Genomic DNA, 25,448 nt, shown 5'->3' on the forward strand with positions numbered 1-25,448 from the left:
ATTAAAGCAGAGTCTACAGTCTGCGAGTTTGTTGTTACAAATTCCCAGCCAAGAAAGAAAAGCTGGAGGAGCTTATTTTTAAGTGATCAGGTTTCATATTCCAGTACAGCCAGTGTATGTAGAATTGCATTGCTTGAACAGCACTGGTGACTAACTGCTATGTGCTGTAACTGAGGCAGATCTCCAGGCTTGAGAGAGCCTACAAAGGCAAAGTTGAGGAGAAGGAAGATGATATGAAAGCAGAATTGCCAAGCTGAAGATAGACATTCATTTGAGGAGTCCCAGAGCAACTGCTTTTCCAGCCATTTTTTGCTAACCCAGTCTTTATCTGAACAGATAATTATTTTAGGTTTTGGTAGGTTTGAGAGAGAAAACTAAACCTACCTTTTTCTTCTTATCCATGTTGGTTTACCAGTGGTCTTCTAAAACAGTTTATTATCATATGGGCTTCCACCCCTAAGTGCACATCTTTCCTGGTTGGGAAATCTTCTGTTTCAACCATTACCTTGTCCTAGATAGTCGTTTACTGTGGCTTCTTTCCCTCTTATTTTTCTCAGGGAGATTATTGATTTTTCTTTTTTTTTTTTTTTTTTTTTTTTTTTTTTTTTTGGCAGGTCAGTGACACGTAATGTGATCTCTCCTCAGCCACTTTAGTAGAAAGTATTGTGATTCAGACTAAGATGGAAATTTTTTAACTACTGGTCTGCCAAAGGACTTAAAGCATTCAGGGAGTACTCTCACATTTTGTTCCATTTTGTTAAATTGAAGAGGATGTCAGGTTAGCTGCAGAGAAGTACTAACAAATGTTAATAAGTGTGTCTGTGTGTGAGCGGGGGGAAATAAGCTCTTAAACATCTGCAGCTATATGCTAAGGGAACATAAGATCTGAGCCCTCGTTTCTTCTGTTACTTAACCCCCATGAAGTTTTTCTTCTTTCTGTAGGACCCCATGAGGAAAAATGGTGGTCTCATGCATTTTGCATAGCATTTTCTGTATGGAGAACAATTTTGAGTAGTGTTATATTTACTATTCTAACTTTTGACATTAATTCATGTTGTTCCTAGTTTGCTGGGTCCAGCTCGTTGGATAGAAACTCTGGAGTGTCCTTCTTTAATCTTATCTAGAAGGATTGGAGAGGAAGAGATATCTGTAAGAGCTTGGTACCTCAGAACAAAGATTCAGGCTAAATGATGCCTTACTTAAGCTGCTACTTGATAACACAGGTGATCTCATCAGAATTTCCATTTTACTCACTATTGGTTTTATCTAATAGTCTGCCTTTTAAGAAAAGAGAACCTGTTTTCCAGTTGCAAGGATTATCCTGCTCTGATACTGGCTCTTACCTACCACATTAAACCAAATACCCCTTTAAAAAAGAAGTAGTAGTAGTCCAGGAATTACAATGATGGTCTGACCAGTGTTACTTTCAAAACCTTTCTGGATTAGGTCATACACTCATGCGTATTTTAAACTGGCATGATCTTGCTGCATAATGGACCTTTCCTTTTGATGCCCTTTTTCTTCCTAATTTATTAATGTTTGCAATAATAAGTAATCTGACTGTCTTTTATACTGTAGTTTGATGATATGCTGTCTTTGGCAGCTCTGCTGACTTAAAGGGGTTCCTGACTCAGAGCAGAACATTATTTGTGTGAAGAGAAATGCTTATAGTGCTGAGCTGTGAATTGCATGAAGGATCCTGCTTAGGGACTTCTTTCCAAGGTGTTTTTTTAAACTGGATGAGTTCTGTCAATTCAAGTTGGAAAGTAGCTCCACATACATTTCATGGTTCACCTGAGCTGATAGGCAGTAGTACTGTTAAAGGAACAGGGCCTTGTGAGGGGGAGCAGAAGTTTTGGGGGTTAGTATTGCTGCCCAAGCCAGCACGTTGTTAAATCTTGGCCTCAGTTTCCTCCTGCAAAAAGGTTTAGTCTCATCTGGTGTTCTGAAAATAGACAGCCTCACTTCAAACAATCTAGAAATAAAACATCTGTCTTAACGTTCTTATTTCTGATTCCAGTGTTGTTTTGTCTTTCAGTTTGCCCAAATTAAGATGGGATAAGAAACTTCTTGATGTTTTATGCTGCCTAAATCATAAAGCAGTGGTTTCCAGCACTTCTATAGCCATGTGGGCTGCCTGTGCTACTCTGCCAATGGAATTCAGTAGCATGCAATAGCCCTATTCCTGCCCATGGGCCTGCTTTGCAGTTGCACATCTGTACGCCCCTCTGTCTTCTGAAGTTCCTCCTTGCAGGGGCTGGGTGGCCAGGACTTACCTGCTGCCAAAACAATTCCCAAGCTGACTTTCAATTGCTGACTTTCCTATGGAAACCTCCCTGTTATAATATAATTGTGTAAATTGTCCCACAGGTTTTATAAACGCATAGGAGAAGTCCCATGTCCTTTCCTTTCAGTTCATATTCAAATTGGTAAGTGATGTACAGTAATCTTCATGGCTCCATAAGATGACTTACTGTAAGAAGGATGCAAAGAACTAAGAAATGTCCAAACATTATGAATCAGTTATTTCAATATTTCAAGCCATTTCTTAGTATACGTAGTGACTCTTTATGTATCAGAAGCATCATGTAATATTGATGTGAAATAAATCACTAACAATACTTGTAGCAAGGGAAAAACAAGGGAAATTTTCCTTTAGCAAGTTATTCTACGGACTCTTGTGTGGCAGGTTCTTTTAAAGAACTGAGGAAAACCCAAGTGTACGTATTGGCATAATGAAGATGATTTTTTTTTTCTTTTTGGGGGGTAATTTGAAACAAATTAATAAATTTTACAAGATACGGCTCCAGTTTTGCAGTGAATGGTTCGCTGATCTCCTCCTCCCCCACCCCGTTTTCCTTCTCACTAATACTAGTATCAGCACAGATGGAAGGGTCCACCTGCATGGATCTTATTGCAGAATCTGTATCTGTGTAAGTATATGATTGTTTTCCTTAAAATATTTTATGAACACAGGGACTTTATGCCACAGAGAAAGTGTCAGGGAATGCTTAGACCCTTTCTTAGAACAATTAGGTCAATAGGAGTTATCTACGTAGAGATTTTGTATTTCATCATAACTTATAACTCTCTCTTCTATTTCCAGGTGGATGCACGGAGCATACCAGTGTTAGCAAAATGGCAAAATTCTTATAGCATTAAAGTTGTACTTCAAGAGCTAAGACGTCTAATGATGTCCAAAGAAAATATGAAGCTTCCACAACCTCCAGAGGGACAAACTTACAACAATTAATTTTAGCTGATTCTCAAACTTCTGTCTTAAAACAACAACCTTCTACTCATGTTAATGTCTTGATTAAATCTCACAATGCAAACACCCACACATTAAAAGAATTTCAGCTGGTATACATGACCTGGACATTTGTAAGAATATATATAATATATGTATGCCCAATATGTTTTCAGGCACTATGGGAGAAAAAGGCAGCACAATTATTTTTTTTTCTCTTATCGAGGCACTGTCATTTAAGCATAAGCCTGAAATAGCCTAAAATTGGAATTCAGGTTTTACAAGATGAAAGCATGACAGAAAGTGTCAGATTGCTGTGGAATAATATATGTTTCTGAAAATAATCTCTTGAGAAGGCAAAATATAAATGGCATGCTTTATCCATCTTGCTTAGTAAAAGAGCTGCAGTTAAATTTGTTTTAAAGTAGCAGGTACAGTGAATACCGTTGCTCATCTTGTTTAATTTTGCAAGGGTGTGGGTGCCGACTACTAGTAGTGTCACAAAGTATGTTCAGGATTGTTTTGATACCTGTATTTATAAAATGGGGGGATTAATTTCTGTTAAGCAGCTCCTGTGTGTTACATGTATCGGACATGGCAAATATTTGTTTACAGTCTTTGTTCTAATAAACCATGCATTTAAGTTTTAGTGAAACAAAGGAAATGTATGGATATGTGATTGAGATTAAAGTTAGTCTTAAAATGTAAATAAAATGTGGAAAGTGTCTGAGGCTGTGCCATTTCTATAATAGTGATGTAATATATGTACAGTAACTTGCAGAAGTAGTGGAAAGCCAAACATAATACTGCTGCTGGTTTTACATGCACCTTTTATTCTTACCACTTTTGTATGCTTAGTTTACTTGAGAGGTCAAGGTATTCCATTGGTGGCAGGGGAGTAAGTTCTGTCACCTGTAGTACCACTTCTTTAGACAAGAAATCTCTTGCACTGTATATCTCTCTCTCTCTATATATATATCTATAAAATACCAACCCCAAAATAAAAACAAAAAAAACTTGCCTACCCACTTCTGCATCACCTCCCCTCCAGATTCTTTTGAGAAATGAGCATAACTTCCACTTTGCTTACTTGATCTCTGAGCAGTTTTCAGACCACATTGCTGAAGTCTGTCCTACTTCTCAGTCCTTTGTGTTGCTTTTGCAGTTGCTGCCTTGATTCTTGCTTTCTTGCATCTTTTCCTCTTTTATGTTTCTTGCCTTTTTTTCTTGTCTGTTCCACTTTTGCCTTTTCTGAAACACACAAAAAAGAAGCTTCAGGAAGCTTTAATAAAAATTACACCTGTGGTACAGATCATCATATTTCCATCTGCATTCTGTGTATCATATGCCATGACACCACTGTCTTTGTAGCTAGAATGCTTTCTGCCTCTCCTGCAATTGTTGGTCTGTTTTTTTCAATGTGTTCTGTCTGGTGGGAGCTCTGGTTTTAGTTCTGTTACTGATTTCTCATAAGAAAGTAGTTAATGCTATCCTTTTGGAAAGTATACCTTCTTTCCCCACCCCCCTCTTGGAAAATGCAAGCCTTTGTTTATTTTGGTGAGAGCATGTAACATTGGGAGCAAGTCAGCTATTTGCATTCAAAATTTTATTTAGTGGTTCTTTTGAAAAAGTGAATATAAACAAAAGCCATCAACAGCCAGGTAACTTTCTTGAATATGCCTTTGCCTATTTCTGATGTAAAGAATGAACGTTTAAAAGCAATAAACTAGGTGTTCTTTTTTTTTTAATGGAAAGGTTTAATTAGTATTTGTCAGTTTATGCTTTTTAGACAAATTGGACACTTCCAGAATTGGTGGATTTGTAGCTGCCAGCTACCTCGTGTCTGTATTTATATAACATATCGTTTGTGATGGTTTGGCTGAAGTGCATTGCAACATTTTCTTACTTGATTTGAATTATTTTGTTGCCATTAAATCTTTTTTTCATACACTAATACTGCTAATCTATATTTAATCAATTAAAATAATGGAACTGTACAGTTCTGAGATGTGAATTTTGGGGAAAATTTCAGCATAAACTATTGAGAGAATGAGAAATACTCATAGACTATTACATGTTTGGTAACCTAATTTAAGAGACTGACTTATTCATGGAGCATGAAAAAGGGCTGGTTGCTTGCTTGTTTGTATGTGGTGCAAGTTGATCCTGCAACAGTTACTCCTCCTTGTCTGTAGTCTTAACCATTTGTATCTGTGAAAATCTGCATATCCAGCTGTAACCAGATAACGTTTTGCAGAAGAAAAAAAAAAGTGGAGGAGGGAGTTGACCTGATCTCTGACACCAGGGTATGTAATGTAAAGGATGACTGTAAAAATATTCCTGCAGTGATTTTAACTGTTGGTTTTCCATTTTGCTCACACTGGAACAAGTCTAAGTGTAACTAATTACAAAATTTTAAAATGTCTTTGACTACTGCATAAAGCCAAGAGCCTCCTCGAAACTCTTATTACCTGAAGAAGATTTTGAAGCACTGCTGCTTACTATTCTCCAGAAAGGTTACGTTGTCTTACAGGTATCCCTGTCTGATCAGTGTTCACTTAGTAATATGTTTTCTCATGTTCTTGTGGTTTCTCTTAGGTAACCTACTTAGATGCCAAAATTTTAATTTTCCTCTTGTAAGTGTTTAAATTATGTTATGTTCTTTTGGCAAGATTTGAATTTGCTATTGTTAGCAAGTGTGTATTTTTTTTCTTCTCAAAACTGTATTTGTACATCTTGCAAAGTAAAGCACCATTTTAAGCCAGTTGTATGAGGGGCAAAGTGCAAAAGTTCTAAATATAATGTTTTTTTCAAATTGCATTTGAAAATTTGTATCATGTTGGTGGTCATCAACTGTGATTTAAACTAGCGTTGTGCTCTGAAGCATTGCCAAGGTTCTTGTATTTTGGTTGTTCGAGGGAGGGATAAGTTTACTATGAAGCAAAGAAAAAACCCCAAAGATGGTATAATTTATGCTTAAGCTAAACCTTAAGATATAATGAGCAAGCCTACGGAAATATCCACGTTACAAATAATGTGCCTTACTCATTGATAATAAAGTACATGAAATGTTGCAAGGTGTGCACCTACCAACTGCCTTGATTGCACTCATGTTCCTGAAAGCAAATTGAGAATACTTGACACCCAGCGAGACAGAGTCAGGAATGAATCCCTCAACTATTATGAAATAAATGCATAATGCACATTCCTCCTAAATGTTTGTTATTGTATAGGGGATACCTAAAGGAAAATTTTAGTGCATCCTATGACAGTTGATCAACTATGATGATAATAATAAACTGTGTAATTTGGACAAGTATTTGTGTTTTACATGGTTACTTATATGGTGAGTTTGTGGAAATGTATTTCTTATTTAGTAGCTTTCGGGACAATAATTCAGGGCCTAAAAATATTTATTACACTTCTCTTATAATATTTTTTTGATGCAGAAGGCTCATTTAGCAGGCCACCTGGTAATCATCCTATGACAGAGGCAGGGTGTCTGACTACTACTTGGTTTTATTCTGACCTCTAGTTTTTGAAAACAGCCAGATTGCCCCAGGTGTGGCTAGTCTCAACTGCTAGAGAAGGAGAAATAAACTGATATTAAGCAAGTCTAACTATGTGTTACTGTAATAAAAAAAGACTGCTGTTGGTCTTCTTTCTTTTATGCAAGTAAAATTCCAGATAGAAGTGAAGCAGTGGGAAAAAATATGTTTCTCATAAATTTTCCTCAATAATGTGTTCAGAACTCTTTCATGAAGCCTAGGAAGATTTCTGAGGTCAGGAGGTATTGGAGGAACATGATGAATGCCTGTGGTCTTTCTTTAATACTTTAAACTAATTTAAAATACTAATTTAAAATTAAATACTAATTTAAAAAAAAAAGCTTTAAAACTAATGCATCTTGTGTTAACTTTACATGAGGAAACAATTGTGGGAGAGAGTTTTCTGAAAGAAATCATCTGTTCTGGTGATTGTGTTATTCCCTGAAACAGTGTGTTACACCTTTTCTGTTGCAGACTCAGCTGATCATGGGCTAAAATCATATGAAGGATGTATTGCCTGTAATGCTGGAAGTATGAAAATAACTTAGGCTGCTTTAAAAAAATATAAAAGAAAACACTTCACTAGCTGATCTCAGCTTTCACAGGAATGAGTACTCAATTCAGTGGTTAAAATACCAGCTTTCTACATTACCTTAGTGTTAATGTGGTTTGTAACCTTTTTTTAACTAAATGGATGAATACCTTCAGCTCAATTGATAAACAGTTTTAAATGAATGTACAGTGAATTGCATTCTATAAAATACGTGCCATATACCAACTCTCAAGTAGCATTCCCATATTCAAACAGTTCCATGAAGTTTTTCAGTCTTTACCATTTTAAAATAGAGAGAAATACAAAAAGCCTTTTTATTATTTATACTAGTACCAAACTGTATAAATGGATAACTTAATGGATGATGTTGAGGTAATGCACAAATAACCAGTGCTTGGGATCTCTTGATATAATGCATGTTTTCTATACAAACTTATGACTCTTCACCATTTCTTAAAGGAAGCATCCCAACCTTCTGCTTTTAATATATGCAGTATGGATAAAATGTAAACATGGTTTTATAATGTATAAACTATGCAGTTTGGGTTTTAAAAAAATATATGTTGTTAACTCAGAAATACTAAAGGAATGGCTATGCAGACATAAACAAGGAAGGAAAGAAGGTTTTCATCAGCTGCTTTTTGCTTGTTCCCACTCTGCTCCCTGGTTATTATTACGGGTGTGTAGGTATGCTGATTTAATGCATTGGCTGTTTTCATTTTGAATTATTATTACTCCTACTACTATATTGCTATTATATTACTATTATCTTTTTAAGCATGCAGGAATGAGAAAGGGAAGGGGGAAGGGTTTGGTATCCCTTTGCAATTTCTGATTAAAAATTATAAAGAAAAGAAGAAACCTGATAAACACAACTGTTACTGACTTGAGAATAGACCATGAAAAATTAGCTATTTTTTTCCAATTGTCACAGGAATAAAAGCTGTTACAATTAGGATGAGAGCAGCTCAAATGTTAGAGCTGTGAAGTTATCCTGAAGATGTGGAAGAGGGTATTTGTGGCAGATCTTTCCGGTGTCATGAAAATTGGGTTAATACGGAAGAAAGGGTTGAGCTTCGCAGAATGACTTTGGGAGATGAACTAGCAATTGGAACTCCTTAAATTCAGTCTGACAGGACTTTAATCTCTTTCACTTTTTTTGAGATAGAATATTCCTGCATTTAAAATTGTTAAAAACTGTGGTGAAGTACAGCAGGTTGAGATGAGACTCCCATTTCTTTTAGGTTTTGATATGCAAAACTTGCCACCATGAGGAGCTGTGTAAATGAAAAGCACGGAAGTGTGTGATGCTGGAGGCTGGCTCTTTAGTTCCCAGGTTAATCTAAGTGATTGGTGATCAGCAGTTTTAAGTTTAAATGTATGTGTGTAGTTAATAGAGTCAATACTATCAATGAGAAAAGTCTACGCTAAAAGCTCTTTGCTTTTGCTGTGGTATCAGGTGAATTGCCAGCAGCCCTCGCCCCCCACGTTTTCTGGCCGACAGTTTCTTCCACTGTTTATTGTTTGCTGGACTGCAGCAGTTTCAGGAGTGAGCATTATTTCCCATCTCTGGGTGGTGTGTCACACTTTGAACTATGGGACCGTCGGCTTCTGAGAAATCTCTAAACTCCTTGCCACAACATCACAGCGTCAGGATTCGTGGAGACAGACATAGTCATCTTGGTTTGTGTTTTCTGAAGCCATTTCCTGACGTATGTACATTTTTTTTTATGTATGAAGATTCGCAGATTACATTTATGATCTTGTATGGTACTGCTAACCTGTAACAATATATTAGATTTGTTACAGCCTTATCAGAAAATGTTTCAAACATCTATGTCCTTACAGTCAGCATCAAATGTACGACTCACTGCATTTATAGCAAAATTCTGATGCTAAGTTACTACTATGCTTCCATTCCTTAAATGCTGTAACTTTGAAGTACTGAAATATGTGAAATGAAATTTTATAGCCATGATGTTTCTAGTTAGCAGTGATTTTTATATCACTATTCAATCACAATGATAATTATTTGCTTCCTTGAGCTGTCATTCAGATTGCGCATTAAACAGTCATTATTTAAAATCTTTGAGTGTCACCTCAGTTAGTAGTGTGGTGGTTTTGATCTTCAGAGTGGGATGCTGTGAATAGAGTACTGCTTCGGAAGCTCTTCATTCTACCGCCCTGCTTTCAATCTGTTAAAAAAAAATTCTGAACTGCTCATGTTCCTTAGAGTAGTAACTATTTCTGGCATTTCAAATACTCTTTGCTTCTACCTTCAGATTTGTTTGGAATCGTGTTATTCATTCAGTGTAACAATGTTGACTCTCAATCTCTAATACTTTACTGTATTTTTGTGATTTTATGACTATAATATCTGTATGATAATTAGTATTAAAACAGAAGCCAACAAAAATGGTGCACTGCTTTACTTGACAGATGCACAAATCACATACACTGCACTAACGAGCCTGTAGCTGAAGACAAGGGGGCAGTGGAGAGGGAAGGAATTAATATAATTTAAGTATATACAACTCCTGACACCATTCAAAAAATATACTGTTCTTTGTCTACATAAAACTGGGGTGCCAACTAAGTATTTGCTTGGTTTTTAGATGCCCGCTACCACACAGCTGAAATTATGTTATATAGCCATCTAGATATATGGGTGACCGGTAATTTTGCCGAGGTAGGAGTGGTTTAGTACAACCATAGCAAGAATTAGAGTTCTGTTGTAGGTGCTTTTATGTGTAATAGCTGGAATCTGATTTATGTTTGTACTATTTAAAGACAAGTGGCAAAATGTTTTGGTATGAAATACAAGCTGAATTGCTAATGGTGTTTGGTGGGTAGTTCTTATTTGTTGCAGCTTGTAATTTAGGAATACTCATTTTGCATTTTCACAGTATTGGTTGGGTTTATTCCACCCTGGTCTTCTAAAGTACAAAGAACGCACGCATGTGCATGCATGCACATACTCTCACACTTACAGAACATTTAGTCAAATAAAATTGTGTTGTTCCTTCTCCCCAGTTATTTGGGAGGGGAGTTAGATGGGGTAGCTCAACACCTTGTGTTGGACTGGCCAGCTAGCGCTAATCATGTGGTAGCTGCATTTCTTCTGTTCACCGCACCTCACCTCTAATCCAGATCGCCAAGTAGGAGCGGTTCGATCCTTTGCTGATCTTTCTAATTTCAAGGGAGCTACTTTCCAGGTCCTAACTGAAGGCAGCCTAGCTCAGCCTGCTTATGCTTACCAAAGAGGAGAGCGCTGTGCTGGTGTCTGCCCACCCTCCTTACTCTGCCCTCATCCTTGTGTGAGGAGTCCCATGGTCTGCATGGAAGCTGCTTGGGAGTGGAACAAGGAGCTCCGTGGCTTGCAAACGGGGTCTTGGCAGCTTGAAAGCATGCTTTTTCCCTTCACTGATGTTTTATAACTCTCTCCCAACTAAGTGAAGTTCAATTTATAACTTGAATCTTTAAAGCATTTACTCAAACGTGTAGCTACTAGCTTTCTGTGGTGATAAGCACAGAATACAGACTCCTCCTTTCCCTCCTTGTCTCCAAAGCAGCAGTTCCGAGTTAGGCTGTGATCCCTGTGACATTAAGAACACTTGTAAGTAAAGTAGCAAGCCTTGCAGGAGCAGGTATCAAAGCCAGAAATGAGTGGAAAGCTTGGAAACTGGTCACAGCCTGGGTTCTCTGCTCTCCTGGGTGGGAAGTTTTCTTTCATCGTTGCCTATTCTTGCCTTTGTCCATGGCTAAAACTGAGCTATGGAAGCTCTTGGATAAGCAGAGAGATCCTTGTATGATGTTTGGAGATGAAAACTTATTGCAGAAAGCAGGCAATCCTTATGCACACTTTACAGGATTGATAATACAGCCTCCAAAATACTTTGCAGAAGAAAGATTAGAACTCATGTTTGGCATTGGAATGTGTATGGGGGAGCATATTTAACAATGACAGCCAAAATGCATAGGTTTGGGGTCAAATTTTGATGGGGCAATTTAGCAGTATGTATTTCTAGCACAGGAATTTCTGGTACAGAATGCTTTTACCACCCCAATCTGTATTTGCCTTCTTCATCCAAGTATTCTGAAAATAACTGTTTTTCTATGTTAAGGAGGAATACGTCTTCAAGTTTTGTTGTAGAATAATGAATGCACTGTGAATGTGTGTGTATGTGTTTTGCAAGGCCTTGTCGGTCCTCTGTAGAGTTCTCTCAGTGCCTGAATCTCTGGGATGCAGCTGTGCCCCCCTACAGTCTGAAATATCTCTCTGCTTTTTGCCTTCTAGCTTTTGGAACCTGGCTGTTTGTGCACTGCTTCTCAGAGGTTCATGAAATATATTTCAGATGAGTAAGCATACTGGTGGGCTTAAGTTAACTATAGAGGAGTCTGTGCAAAAAAATAATTATGGGTTAAAGTTTGAAAATTCATTCCATATTGTTTTTTAAAATTTGAGTACATGAGTGGGTGCCTCTGAGAATTTGCAGTACAGCTGAGCCACTGCTGCAGAGACTGGGTTGGATTCGTGTCTGATGGAAGAGGAGTTGTCAGCTTCACTCTTCTGGCAACTAGGGACAGCCAAGACAAACGCTCAGATGTGCTCTTATGGCTGGTGATGGTATTCCTGTTTGAGGAAAAACAGCTGTCATGTTTACATAACAAATCATCATGACATAGAATGAGGTGTAACTGTGTTGTCTGTGAGCAGTGTGACTTAGCCTCATCCCTTTCCCCTAGAAAGGTAGCTTTAGTTTCAGGTTTTTTCCCCCCTTTCTGTATTGTTCAGTGGATTTTGTATTTCTGTTTATGCTGCAATCTCTATAATACCCAGATCTACTCACATATACCAGTTTGATCTAACACAACTAGAAAATGACATCATACAAATTCCCATGTTCCAGAAATAAAGAAATGGGCTAAAGGGAGACCTTGCGGTAGCCAGACTGGACATCCCTGAACAAAGCAGCGGCGGGGTCCTAAGATCTGCTCAGGTGCCTGCTTTTCTCACCTGAGCTCTGCTTTCCTTTGCTCCGTTTTAAACTTGGACTAGTTAAACCCAACTTTTGTATAAGCACAAATTAGCAGTCTAATATCAAGACATTTTTGTGCTTAAACCCAAAACTAAGGTCTGAGCTACTGTGTTTAATAAAGCACTTACCACTTTTTAGGTAAGACCAGTTCAAAATCAGAATCAGAACCTGGCTATTCCTCAATTCACCTTTGACTGGCATGATTTAATTGATCGCACACCATGTGTGTGTTGTCAGATAACTTCTCTATGGGTGTATTGGTGGCAAAGATAAATTTATTTCCCTACGTCTGTAAGGCAAGTAACATTACCTTTTTTAATGCATTTACTGTTGCTCGTAGCCATTCACACAGATTCCAGCAACAATTATTTTCTAGTCTTTGGTTTCCACCTAGATCACTTTTCTTCTCTTCTTTAACTCTTTCTCTTTTTTCTCAGACTGAGAGTTGCCAGGTCTGGAATTTGCATACTACTTTTGGAATTTCTAGAATGAAATGCCTGATTGAACTAACAAAAAACCACAGTCATGGCATAAGAAATTGGACTTTGGCCATTGCTATATCCTGATCTGGAGGTGCCCCCTGCCCCGGACAGTATTGCCTTGACGATGCGTTTTGTTACATTTGAGAAGTACGAGTAATGGGCCACAAGGAAACTTCCAGTATTGCCAAAACCATAGGTCCAAAAGGCTTGGTTTCAGATAATTTGCATGTGGCTTGTGTAAAGATCTTTTTTGCTCTCTTGCCATTTAGTACTCACTAACTGACAACCAAGAACTATTTATTTTTCCTCATTATTTGAGATGAGACCTTTCCAAATTGGTCCATGTGCCAGTAAGTGGAGAGCAGCAGAAATCTTTCTCTAGTCTGTCTCCAGTAACCAAAAACATGCCTTGAAGGTGACAAACACATAGCATGTTACCAATTTTTCTTTACAGTAAATATTTGACATGCATCAAGTCTTCTTGTGCTTTGAACTGCCAGCTTGCAAACTACCTTGGGTAAAGTGTCCAAGCTGTAGTGAGTTTGGTAGTCTAGCAAATGGTTTTTATCCACCTAAAAAGAAATTTGACATGTGAATTCAAAGGAAACTGTATTAGAGAATAAGCTTTTTTAGGGTGCCTATATAATACTAAGAATTCAGGGTTTAACTGAATGTCACTGCAACCTAGATTTTGTTTTATTTAATTAAATTGTGTGATTAGATTAGTGGATCAAGATCTTTGGACAGCCTAAAGCACAGCAAGCGATCATCTCTTTAAACAGACAAAGCCTCTATGGCTTAAACATCCCTGTCCTCTGAACAGTCAGCAAGGAGCCGGTGTGATAATCTTGCTACAGTGGTCAGTGTGTTCTTGGAGTGACTTCCTCACCAGAGAGCTCCAGCTCGGACGAGTTTTCGTTGCTTTGACTGTGCTGGTTCTATGCATACCCACAGCAAACCAAGGGCAAACACAAACTAGCCAAACTCTGTGCCATCTGTCCTCGCGTGGTTTTCCACTCCTCTCTCTTTCAGTCTCAAGAAGACTGCTCTTGGGCTCACATCGTTCTTATAAACATCCCAAAGATTCTTGGAGGCGGCTGTAATGTCATCACTTTTTTCCCATAGGACACACATGGAAAATGGTGAAGAGGAGATGTTAATGGCAGAAGATCATGGGCCTGATTTGATTAATTCTCAGGATTTTAGGAGGCAATGTAGCATCATCAGAAGCAGTTTAGCATATTATCACTGCAAGGAGGAGAAGAGAGAACACCTGATAGCCCATGAGAGTTTGGATTATTTGCCTTTGCACAGTGAAGTTTATAAAAAGTGGCTACAAGAGAAAACATACAGTTAAAATTACCTTAAATACTGTTAAATTACCTCTAGGCTATGGGTAATTTAGACAATCCAGGGACATGCCTGATAGCAGAAGGAATAAAGAAAACATTATTTATTGTTTCTGTATATAGGAAAATATATTATTAGCATGTAGAAGGGGGCCAAGCAGCAAGCAACTTTGATTAAAAGCATTTTTTGAAAGTGCTTATGCCTTTGCTCTTGACAAATTATTAAATATGCAAAAAAAATTAACTACTCAATGTATACAGCTTAAAAGGAAGAGACTTTGCAGAGGTGTGGGGGAATGTTCTCTTACTGAGACTTTTCTTGAAATTCACTGCCTCTTAGTGTAATCTGCAGGAAACGTAGTGTTTGAATCTCAGAAGGGGTGCTCTAGTCCGAGGTGATACTAGAAATAAATCAGAAATTATTATTGGTGTACAATTATTATTGTAAGTATAAGTTTAGGAAAGACAGAAACTAGAGGTAAAGGTTTGCACATTTGTATGATAGGTGCTCAGTGCATTAGTTGCAGCAGAAGAAAACAGGAATTACTTTGAAATGAGTTCTGAGTGCTCTACTGAATGTTTATTACTGAGTCACATAACTGGATTTTGAGATGGCATCAAACAATCAGCATCTGAAAGCACATTGCACTGCTACTTATGTATTAAAAAACCAAAACCAAAAGCAAAACTAAAAAATCCAACCATCTTCCTTACCCAAATGGAAATGGCTTTCACCTGAAGGTAGAGTTTTGTTGAATGTACACTTTTTAAAGAGATAGTGGCAAAACCACCCACTTACTCATGCAGTCACGGTTAATAATCAAAATGCTCTAAAAATGCATGTTTGTAAGAGTAAGCGTGGTAATTAGTCTTGTGCTATAGGCTGAGATGTAACTGTGTTTTCCTATTTCTAGAAAAGAGTGGGATCGCTGGCTGCTGATGGGGCTAATCGGAACAGCAGTTGGGATGCTTGCATTTTTGATTCATCAGATAATTGACTCTCTCATCAAATTGAAATGGGACCTGGTGGAAAATTACCTGCAGGTGAGCAAGAGAAAGTCAGAGTGACCTCTTCTGTGTGTGTTTGTTAGAAAATCCACATTGTAAAGTTTTAACTGACTACAGGTGCTGCCTGTCTAGGTGGGTGTGGACATCAGCCTGCGGTGTTTTGTGTAGGCATACTTTGGTGTCCTTTGCTACAACTTAGCCTGTAGTACAGTATAATATCTGATGGAGTTCTTGTCATAAGATTAATGAAGGCAGTCTCTAAAATATTGTGGCCTTCCTCTTCCTCCTTGTACATAAGTGGCATGTGCTGCTTTAGGTATTGTTGATGCCCAAGGGAAGGGATTAGGTTTCTCTTAAGGTACTTAGTGAATGTGGACCTGGTATCAGATATGTTATTTCTTTCTATGTCTGGGGCAGCTGTCTTTTGCTAATGCTGTAATAGATTATTGTGGAATGATTAATTTGTCCTTGATGGGTATCATCACCCCTGTAATAATTGGAATGGTGGTGGTAAAAATCACTGAATGGTTAAAATCAATGTAAATGTGTTGTGGGCTTATCCATGACCACATGCTTTGAGGTGATCCAGCATGACCTCATGCACAGCCACTGATGCTTCAAGGGGTACCTACTGCAGCATGGACTTATCCACAGCCACAGATGCTTCGAGGTGTACCTTCTCTAGCGTGGACTTATCCATGGGCCACAATCCCTTCTGAGGCACACCTGCTGCGGCACAGACATAACCATGGCCACAGATGCTTCGAGATGTACCTGCTCCCACGTGGACTCATCCACAGGTCACAGTCCCTTCGACTTGAGTTCACGCTGGAGTTCCAGCCTGTCCAGTACAGCAGCACAGAAACTGCAGCGATGCCCTGGCCATCTGCCAGCCCAGGCGCATCGCCATTGCTGTTATCAAAATGTTCCCTGGCATGGCAGAGTAAGACGATAAGTGGTACAGCAGTACAGCAAGCAGCAAAAGCAAAAAGCAGCCACTTATGAGCACCAGACTCTAATATACAGTAAGGCAAGTAAGCCCCATGGAAAGCACTGGAGCCTGCCATTTAATAGCTAAAGAGCCATAACAGCTATAAATTTGATCTAACACTTTCCAATAAAATCTGTCGTTATCACAAGCCCTTTGAGCCCCACATCGGGTGCCAAAAAAGATTGTCACAGTTTAACCCCAGCCAGCAACTAAGCCCCACACAGCCGCTCGCTCACTCCCCTCTCAGTGGGATGGGGGAGAGAATTGGAAGGGTAAAAGTGAGAAAACTCATGGGTTGAGATAAAGACAGTTTAATAGTAAAGCAAAAGCTGCGCACACAAGCAAAGCAAAGCAAGGAATTCATTCACCACTTCCCATGGGCAGGCAGGTGTTCAGCCATCTCCAGGAAAGCAGGGCTCCATCACACGTAATGCTGACTTGGGAGGACAAACGCCATCACGCTGAACATCCCCTTCTTCCTCCTTCTTCCCCCAGCTTTATATGCTGAGCATGACACCATATGGTCTGGAATACCCCTTGGGTCAGTTGGGGTCAGCTGTCCCAGCTGTGTCCCCTCCCAACCCCTCGTGCCCCCCAGCCTCCTCGCTGGTGGGGTGGGGGGAGAAGCAGAAAAGGCCTTGACGCTGTGTCAGCACTTCTCAGCAGGAAGGAAAACATCCCTGAGTGATCAACACTGTTTCCAGCACAAATCCAAAACATAGCCCCATAGTAGCTACTGTGAAGAAAATTAACTCTATCCCAGCCAAAACCAGCACAAAATGTTAAGGCATCTCTGACCCTGACTGCTTGTTTTTCTCACCTGTAGAGAGAAGCAGGTGGTAAAATTTTCACCTGGTTTGCGATATCTGTGGTAGGTAGTATGAATACTGAAAAGCTTCTTGTGAGAAAGAGGCTTTGAGCTTTCGTACCAGCTGAATCCTGACCAGGGAGGGCCAGGCATCCTGTCATCCGGTGCTGGGGGGACCCTGTATAACCATCAAGCATGGCGTGCAGCCAGCAGATGCAGCAATTTGTGCAGAAGGGGGCCAGGGTCTGGGCTGACAGTGCTTTTGTGCGCAGCAATGGTGGCAAGGAGCTGCTGGAGATGGTCCCCAGCACCCAGGGGAGAAATTACCCTGACTCAGCAGAGGCCACAACCCAGAGCTAGCTCCTGAGGGAGGGTGCAGCTCTGCAGGTTTGGGTCTGTGGGCAGTGCCTGCGGCCTCTCACTCAGGCTGGAGGATGGCAGATGAGCTCCTTGTCTGCACAGATACAGTGGGATAGCTGATACTGCTGGAGTGCTGCATTGGCTGGGTACAGGCTCTTTAGGAAGGACAGACTGGGATGGTTAGGAGGGGCAGTTGCTCTTTTTTGTGAGAAAGCAGTGGCAATGGATGAAGCTCTGCCTTGGGACAGATGAGAGTCAGCTGAGAGCTTGTGGATCAGGGTTAGAGGGCACACCAACATGTGTGATGTTGTTGTGGGTGTCTGCTATAGAGCACCAGCTCATGAAGAATTAGACAAAGCTGTCTTCAGACAATTGGAAGAAGTCTCATGGTCACTGGCCTGGATCCTCATGGGGGTCTTTAGCCAACCAGCCCAATATCTGCTGGAAGGACAACATAGCAGGGCACAAGCAATCCATGAGGTTTCTGGAGTGCGTTGATAACTTCCTGATAGATGATCGAGAAGCCAATGAGGGGACCTGCTCTGCCGGACCTCATACTTACAGACAAGGAAAGACTGGTCAGGGATGTAAAGGTTGGGGGCAGCAGTGACCATGAGATGGTGCTGTGCAGGATCCTGAGATGAGAGGGAAAAAGCAAAAAGCAGGGTCACAATTCTGGACTTCAGGAGAGCACTTTGGTCTGTTCAGAGATCTTCTTGGAAGAATTCCAAAGGAGACCATCCTGGAGAGAATAGGAGCCCAAGAGGGCTGGTTGGTTTTTCAGGTTTATCTCCTCCATGGTGAAGAACAGTCCATTCCAATGAACAGGAAATCAAGCAAAAGGTGGCAGGAAGCTCCTCACAAAACTCAAACATAAAAAGGAAGCATACAAGAGGTGGAAGCAAGGACAGATGACCCAGGAGGAATAGAGAGACACTGTCTGAGTGTGCAGGGATGGGGTTAAGAAAGCCAAAGTGAACCTGGAGTTGAATCTGATAAGGCAACAAGAAAGGAAGGAGGTGTCTACAGGTATATCAGCAGCAAAAGGAAGACTAGGAAAAACATGGGCTTGTTTTTGAACTGGGTAGGGGGCCTGGTGACAAAGGACTTGGAAAAGGCCAAGGTACTCAATGCCTTCTCTCAGGGAGCTGGCTGATGTCATTGTGAGGCCACTCTCAATTATCTTTGAAAGTTCAAGGCAATTGAGGAGAGGTTCCTGAGGACTGGAGGAAGCCAGTGTCACTCCTATTTTCAAGAAGGACAAGAAGAAGGATCCAGGGATCTACAGGCCAGTCAACCTCATCTTGACCCTGGGAAGGTGATAGAACCAATAATCCTGGAAACCATTTCTAACCATATGAAGGACAAGAAGGTGATTGGGTGTAGTCAGCAGGGATTTACAGTGGGTAACAACCTTCTACAACGAGATGACTGGAGCGGTGGATGTTGTTTATCCTGACTTTAGAAAGGCTTTCATCGCTGTCACCCATGACATCCTCATAGACAAACTGATGGTGTGTGGGTTAGATTAGTGGACAGTGAGATGGATTTAACTGGCAGAACTGCTGGGCTCAAAGCATTATGATCAGTGGCACAAAGTCTAGCTGCAGGTTGGTCACCATGGGTGTACCCTTGGGGCCAATACTGGGGCCAAACACTGTTGGATATCTTTGCTAATGACCTGGATGATGGGACAGAGTGCACCCTCAGCAAACTGGGAGCAAACAAAAGACTGGAAGGAAGCAGTGCTTGATAGACCAGATGGCTGTGGTGCCATTCAGCCAACAGCCTACTGGGCTGCATTAGAAGGACTGTTGCCAGCTGTTGTGGTTTAACCCCAACCAGCAACTAAGCACCATGCAGCTGCTCTATCAATCTCCCTCCCCAACTGAACAGGGGAGAGAAAATATAACAAAAGGCTCGTGGGTTGAGATAAGGACAGGGAGAGATCACTCACCAATTACCCTCACGGGCAGAACAGACTCGACTTGGGGAAAATTAACTCAATTTATTGCCAATCAAACCAGAGTAGGGTAATGAGAAATAAACCCAAATCTTACAACACTCTTCCCCCCACCCCTCCCTTCTTCCCGGGCCCAAATCCACTCCCGATTTTCTCTACCTCCTCCCTGCCAGCAGCATGGGGATGGGGAATGGGGGTTGCAGTCAGTTCGTCACATGTTGTCTCTGCTGCTCCTTCCTCCTCAGGGGGAGGGCTCCTTACTCGTCCCCTGCTCCACTGTGGGGTCCCTCCCATGGGAGACAGTTCTCCATGAACTTCTCCAACGTGGGTCCTTCCTACGGGCTGCAGTCCTTCACGAACTGCTCCAGCGTGGGTCCCTTCCCATGGGGTGCAATCCTTCAGGCACAGACTGCTCCAGCGTGGGTCCCCTGCAGGGTCACAAGTCCTGCCAGAAGACCTGCTCCAGCGTGGGCTCCTCTCTCCACGGGCCTGCAGGTCCTGCCAGGAGCCTGCACCAATTTGGGCTTCCCACAGGGTCACAGCCTTCTTCGGGCATCCCCCTGCTCCGACGTAGGGTCCTCCATGGGCTGCAGGTAGATATCTGCTCCACCGTGGACCTCCATGGGCTGCAGGGAGAAGGACAGCCCGCGGTCTCACCATGGTCTTCCCCACAAGCTGCAGGGGAATCTCAGCTCCGGTGCCTGGAACACCTCCTCCCCCTCCTTCTTCACTGACCTTGGTGTCTGCAGGGTTGTTTCTCTCACATGTTCCCACTCCTCTCTCTGGCTGCAGTTGCTGTGCTGCAGCAGCTTTTTTCCCCCCTTTTTAAATCTGTTATCTCAAAGGTGCTACCACCATCGCTGATGGGCTTGGCCTTGGCCAGCGGTGGGTCTGTCTTGGAGCTGGCTGGCATTGGTTCTGTCAGACATAAGGGAAGCTTCTAGCAGCTTCTCCCAGAAGCCACCCCTGTCAACCCCCCACTACCAAAATCGTGCCACGCAAACCCAATACACCAGCAGGTCAAGGGAGGTGATCCTTCCCTCCTGTTCAGCACTGGTGGGGCCACATCTGGAGTACTGTGTCCAGTTCTGGGCTCTGCAGTACAAGGGAGACATGGATGTGTCCTCCACTATTCTATGAAATCAAGATAATGAAATAATCCTGCTAACTGCTGAAGGATAGATCTCAATCACTTCACAGAAATGCAAGGGAAGACTTATTCTGTGGAACAGATGGAGGCTGAATATATCAGAGGGAATATCCAAGAAGCGAACAAGTTTAGGTTTTCCGTGAGGAAAGCATATATAGTTCTCTTGCAATATAATTTGCCTGGCGTTTCTTATATACAAACTATGCGTAAGTTTATAAAATATATAAACAGTGGATGAATACACATGCATACATGTATATATGCATTTGTATATATATACACACATGTGTGTATATATACACACTAAAGTATAAATGAAGAATATATAGAAAGAAACCACAGTTTGACTCCAGGGCATCACAACAACCGTTACATGCACTGTTGGTCCTGTTGTATTATAAAATTTGTCCTATTGTATTGAACTAATACAGAGGGACAGGAGGCAAGCTCTCACAGGCTCTGACATCAGTACACATGTGTAATTCCTGCCCTGGAAGACCTTCCCATCTATATATCTCCTTCAGCTGCAGATGAGCAATACTCATTTTCATGCACTTTGCTTTGTTGTTTGGCTGTGCTGCACGAAGTGCTTACAAAAGCCTTGATGGGACATGCTGCCGGGAAGGCTGCAGTGGCTGGCTGTAATGCTGTGACCTCAGAAATGCAAGGGATGTGTTTGACCTGCGCACACAATGAATCACAGCTGAGCGCTATGGAAGGCGGCAAAGTGTGTGGGAACTGAGGAGTTCTGGAGACGGCACGGCTGCGGTCAGCCCAAGCACAAATAAACAAACTGAAAACCCAGTGAGACTGAAATGTGTTTTTTAAATGTGAGAAGGCCTAATATGAGAGATGTCCTTTTGGTTAAAATAAAGCAAGAAATAGCTTGCTCACATATATTCTGTCTACTTATAATAGCTGCAAATTCATAAAGGTAATTACTGATGTAAGACTTTGAAGCCTCCATCCAAGCAAAATGTCTCCTGAAGACACCATGTAGTGTTTTCTTGTGCATGTTCTTAAGGTCCTTTAACTCTGCTTCTGACCTGAAAAGGGCCTTGATGAGTAACAACATATCCTTTATAGTGCTTTTAGAGATGGGCAAAAAGTCCTGGAAAAAAAAACATGACTGAAAGTCATCATTCACCTTACTGTTACTCACTCCTGTCCTTCTAAGGAGCCTGCACTGCTTTGGTTTTTCCCTATGGCCCACCTTCTGCCTGCGGTAATCTGTGGGACAGAAGTTCATTGAAAAGCAGGACCTGGTCTATGGGTGCCGATGTAGTAATCTATTTGTCAACCGGACAGGATGGGAACATCCACATGACGTGGCTGTGTGCGCTTGGGTCTGGGCTGGCCATGGTGGTTCTCTCTTCAGGCTCAGTGCTGGTAAGTGTTACGTCCCCTACGCAACAAGCCTATAATGCTGTGATAAACCAAATCTTTTGCTCTTCCAAATACTGGTTAATTCAGTATTTTATTTAAAACCGCCCCTCTATTATACAACCCAATTGGAGAGGTCTTTCTTGGCATTCAGCCTAAAGCTGGAGTCCACCGCCCATAACTTGTATAAAAGTGTCTGGGGTGAAATCAGTGGTGGTGGCGATGCAATTTACACTTAGCATGTGGTGTTTATAAAATAAATACAAGTGGCAGCTGGCGTAACTTGTGAAAACTCGGTGTTTGGAAGGGGCCTAAGCCAAAGACCATCAGTCCATATAAAAGTTACTGTTGGTTTTAGATTGATCTTTTAGCTGTGCTATGTGGGTATTGCTTGTAGCCCAGATCAGTACTTTTACAAGGCGGCAAGGCTAAAACATTGAGCCTTTCTGTCATTTACTGTCCTGCTGTGTTCAATTTAATTATAGACAGGCAATTAACAGCATAGGTGAGAGAAAAAGTGAATGTTTTACTGAACTTACCCCCAAATCCAGCAACAGTAGGAAAAGGGAGTTTGCTGTTATATGTGTAATAACTGACCAGTTTTAAGCTATCTGAAGCCTGAACTGACTGGACAAATCATACAGGTTCACACGTACACCCTGCCCTGCAGACTGCCTGTGCAAAGACAAGAGGGGATGGCAGGGAGCTGGGGCAGGGGCTCTCGTCAGTCATTTTCTTCTCTCATTACTCTCAGTACACATACAGCAACACTGTTGGGAGCTTGAATTTTTGTGTGTAGCTGGAAGTTATATGTGTATCTACGTTATCTGTCAATTCTGGGAAAGTTTGTTTGTGAACAGAGCAAGGTTAGGGCTGGACTTAAAATCTGTGTCCACAGATGCATCTCACACATCAACATCTAATGCCTGTTGACTCTCTCTTTTCTTTGTTTTTCCTTTGCAGTTCTTTTGCCCAGCAGGTTCACCATCTGGCTTGCCAGAAATCATTGGGTATTTGAATGGCACTTCTATTCAACATCTTTTTAATATTAAGACCTTTTTAGGGACATTTGTCTCATGCATGCTGGCTGTAGCCTCCGGGCTCTTCTGTGGGTCAGAAGGTCCCATGATCCATTTGGGGTAAGAAATAGCAGACAAAAGTTAAAGCTATCAGGCTGAGGGTAAGGGTTTGCAATGTCTGTCTTGGTGGCAGTGCTGGCTTAGAAAATACCCTGCATTGGGAGCTCTTTTCACCTGTGCTGTCCCCTCCTTTGCATTAGCACAACTATTCATGCCATGCAGTGAAGAAAAACATTTTTTCGCTGCGTGTTTTAAATACTGGCTTAGTTCCCTAGTATGATTCCCTGTGAGGCTCGGCAAGCAGTTATCTGGACAACGGCAGCCAGTTTTGTTTCTGAAAAGCAACCAGTCCCACAGCTATGGCCTGCCGGCTGCTTTGCATCCCTTATAACTGCTTTTATCTATGCAAAGTCTGTATGCAAATAAAGCCAGTCTCACGCGGCTGCGCACGAAAGGGGCAACAATTTTACAGCTACCTGCAGAAGTGCTGTAAGTGGCTGTGCAAGGTGCACAGCGATGGACAACCAGTCCCTTGGGGTCCGTGTTTCGAGCTTACAAACACGGCAGCTGCCAGTGCCAGCTAAGGGTGACCACAGAAACCAGGCGCTGCTTTGCAAGCTCTGCAGATGGCAGATTGCAAGTCAGGTTGGAGCTGCTTCTTGTTCATGCAGTAGCGCAATAGTACATTTCTAGGTAGGGAAAAGTAGACTTCATAGTCTTTTTGAAGGATAATGTTTTTATCCCCCCTTGCTATATACAAAGAAAGAGAATCCCCACCACCCTATTGTGGTCTGGGGCCTTGTGAGAAGGGGAGAGGAGGGTTGCCCAGTGCCACTCTGTAGGTCAGAGCGGTTCTTAAAATTTACTGTGCTGCAATACAGCCAAACTTAGTAACTGCGGGCCAGATTTTGGGCTTTTCTGTTTTGGTAAGTGACATGATTTCCTTTATTCACCGTTTAGAGGAGAATCCTGCTGCACTTTATTACCATTATTAAACAGTATCTTGAGTAGAGACGGTAAAATTGGTCTCTGCTAATACAGTGTAGATCATTTGTTGGCTGGTTTACTGTTTTATTTTTGATCCTTTTTGATTTTGGAAAGTATTCATCCTTGAGGTTTGTTCTCTTCCTCTTCACCGCCCTGACCAAACCTATCCTCCTCCCCAGCACCCTCTCACATTTTTGGTTACTCCGTGGGTTTATATTTATTTATTTATTTGCACAGAGGTGCACTACCCTAGGGGATGACTCAGATGTTCAAAAATAGGAGCACATGGTTAGTCAGAGGCAGCCACAAACCTTCCAGACAATGATTACCAAGGTTTAGCTCTCCCTTTAGGTTTCTTTTGTTTTCTTTGCTTTCAGACATTTGTCTCCAGGAGCTCACAGACTGCAGCTGTGATTTTTTTTCCTTTGTGCTGGGTTGGTAACAGTGATGTATGAGCCAAAGAATTGAATCATATTTCCATGAAGAAAGTCAGCATGGTATTAACGTGATGCCTTTTCAAAACATAGGAATTAAGAGCTAGTTTAATTTAATTTAGCTGGAACCCTCCACCATTTTTATTAAACATAAACACACGTAAGTTGCTAAAAGCCTCTGAGAGATTCGTTAAGGCTTCTAATTTAAGTCTTGTAGAAAAGTCTTCCAAGATTATACAATGAATAGATTTTTCATTTCACTAAGGGTTTGGATTTTTTTTCTCCGCATTTAAATGTAGTTTGAAGTGCTGCCTGGGAACACACTGTAATAATTTAAATCATGACACATCTTCTGTTACAAGTGGGGCTGTTCTGGCTCCCATGGTCATTAACCTGTGAACAGATGACTGAAATGATGGGCTATAGTCTGACGTGTCACCACATTTGGGCAGACATTAAAATGCAGTTCTTCAAAAGGCATTTCATGGTCTATCATCATAACACTCCTTGCAAAAGAGACATTTAAGTCTCTGAGTCAAGAATCTGAAAGTCTTTAGTAGCCTCTTTGCTTTATGTCAATGGAACTTTGCATATTTAAAAGACGTGTTCAACATTTTCCATGTTTAAATCTGTTGAAACCAGTCTAGCTTTGCTGCTGCATGCCAACTAAGGCTCTGTCCTCCCCTGCCTTTAACCATGGCTGATTTATGAATAATTTACCAAAGAGTGCTCTCAACTACACAATATCACTTTTAGTGCCCTCCTGGGTTGTGGCCTGAGCCAGCTGCAGTTGGATACCCTTGGCGTCCACCTCCCGATCTTCACCAGGTTTTGGAATTCAGCTGATAAGTAAGTGATGGGCAGAGCTGTGGGGCTCCGGGGGGGGGGGGGGGGGGGGGGCGCCCCACCTCCCGCCCTTGGTGCCCCGCGGGTGTCTGGCAAGTCGTCAGTGAGCCCATTGCATCTGGAAGGGAAACGGAGATGCTGCTCCAGCAGTCTTTCAGCCTTCCTGCTGTTTGTCACTTTGGAATGGGGCAAAAGCCACCCACTCTAATTAAAAGAAA

General features: G+C 41.4%; 2 protein-coding genes and 1 long non-coding RNA gene across 6 annotated transcripts in view; 2 read left to right on the plus strand and 1 right to left on the minus strand.

Annotated features, from left to right (window-relative positions):
- The window catches only part of UBE2V2 (ubiquitin conjugating enzyme E2 V2), a 30,078-nt gene extending 26,103 nt beyond the window's left edge, over positions 1-3,975 (plus strand). For 3 of the 4 annotated variants that reach the window (XM_052786972.1, XM_052786968.1, XM_052786971.1), the window contains one exon: positions 3,107-3,975. Coding sequence is in view for 3 of the 4 variants with exons in the window: in XM_052786968.1 (XP_052642928.1) it covers positions 3,107-3,253 (147 nt within the window). In the remaining variant the exon portion in view is untranslated. Of the gene's footprint in view, positions 1-2,875; positions 2,934-3,106 lie in introns of all 4 variants that reach the window. The other variant, XM_052786969.1, reaches the window with a different exon arrangement.
- A 9,569-nt stretch (positions 3,976-13,544) lies between these two features.
- LOC128142407 (uncharacterized) lies at positions 13,545-16,218 on the minus strand. Its single transcript, XR_008235385.1, has 4 exons — positions 15,862-16,218; positions 14,530-14,622; positions 14,236-14,294; positions 13,545-14,120 (listed from the first exon to the last, which is right to left on the minus strand). It is a non-coding gene; the product is annotated as an uncharacterized LOC128142407 (long non-coding RNA).
- LOC128142405 (chloride channel protein C-like) overlaps positions 13,975-25,448 on the plus strand; it is an 82,490-nt gene continuing 71,016 nt past the window's right edge. The window contains 5 exon segments of the mRNA XM_052788465.1: positions 13,975-14,222; positions 15,133-15,265; positions 21,810-21,890; positions 22,848-23,023; positions 25,141-25,233. Coding sequence (XP_052644425.1) covers positions 13,975-14,222; positions 15,133-15,265; positions 21,810-21,890; positions 22,848-23,023; positions 25,141-25,233 — 731 coding nt within the window.

Source organism: Harpia harpyja, chromosome 5 (genome assembly GCF_026419915.1).
Source record: "Harpia harpyja isolate bHarHar1 chromosome 5, bHarHar1 primary haplotype, whole genome shotgun sequence".
Lineage (NCBI taxonomy): Eukaryota > Metazoa > Chordata > Aves > Accipitriformes > Accipitridae > Harpia > Harpia harpyja.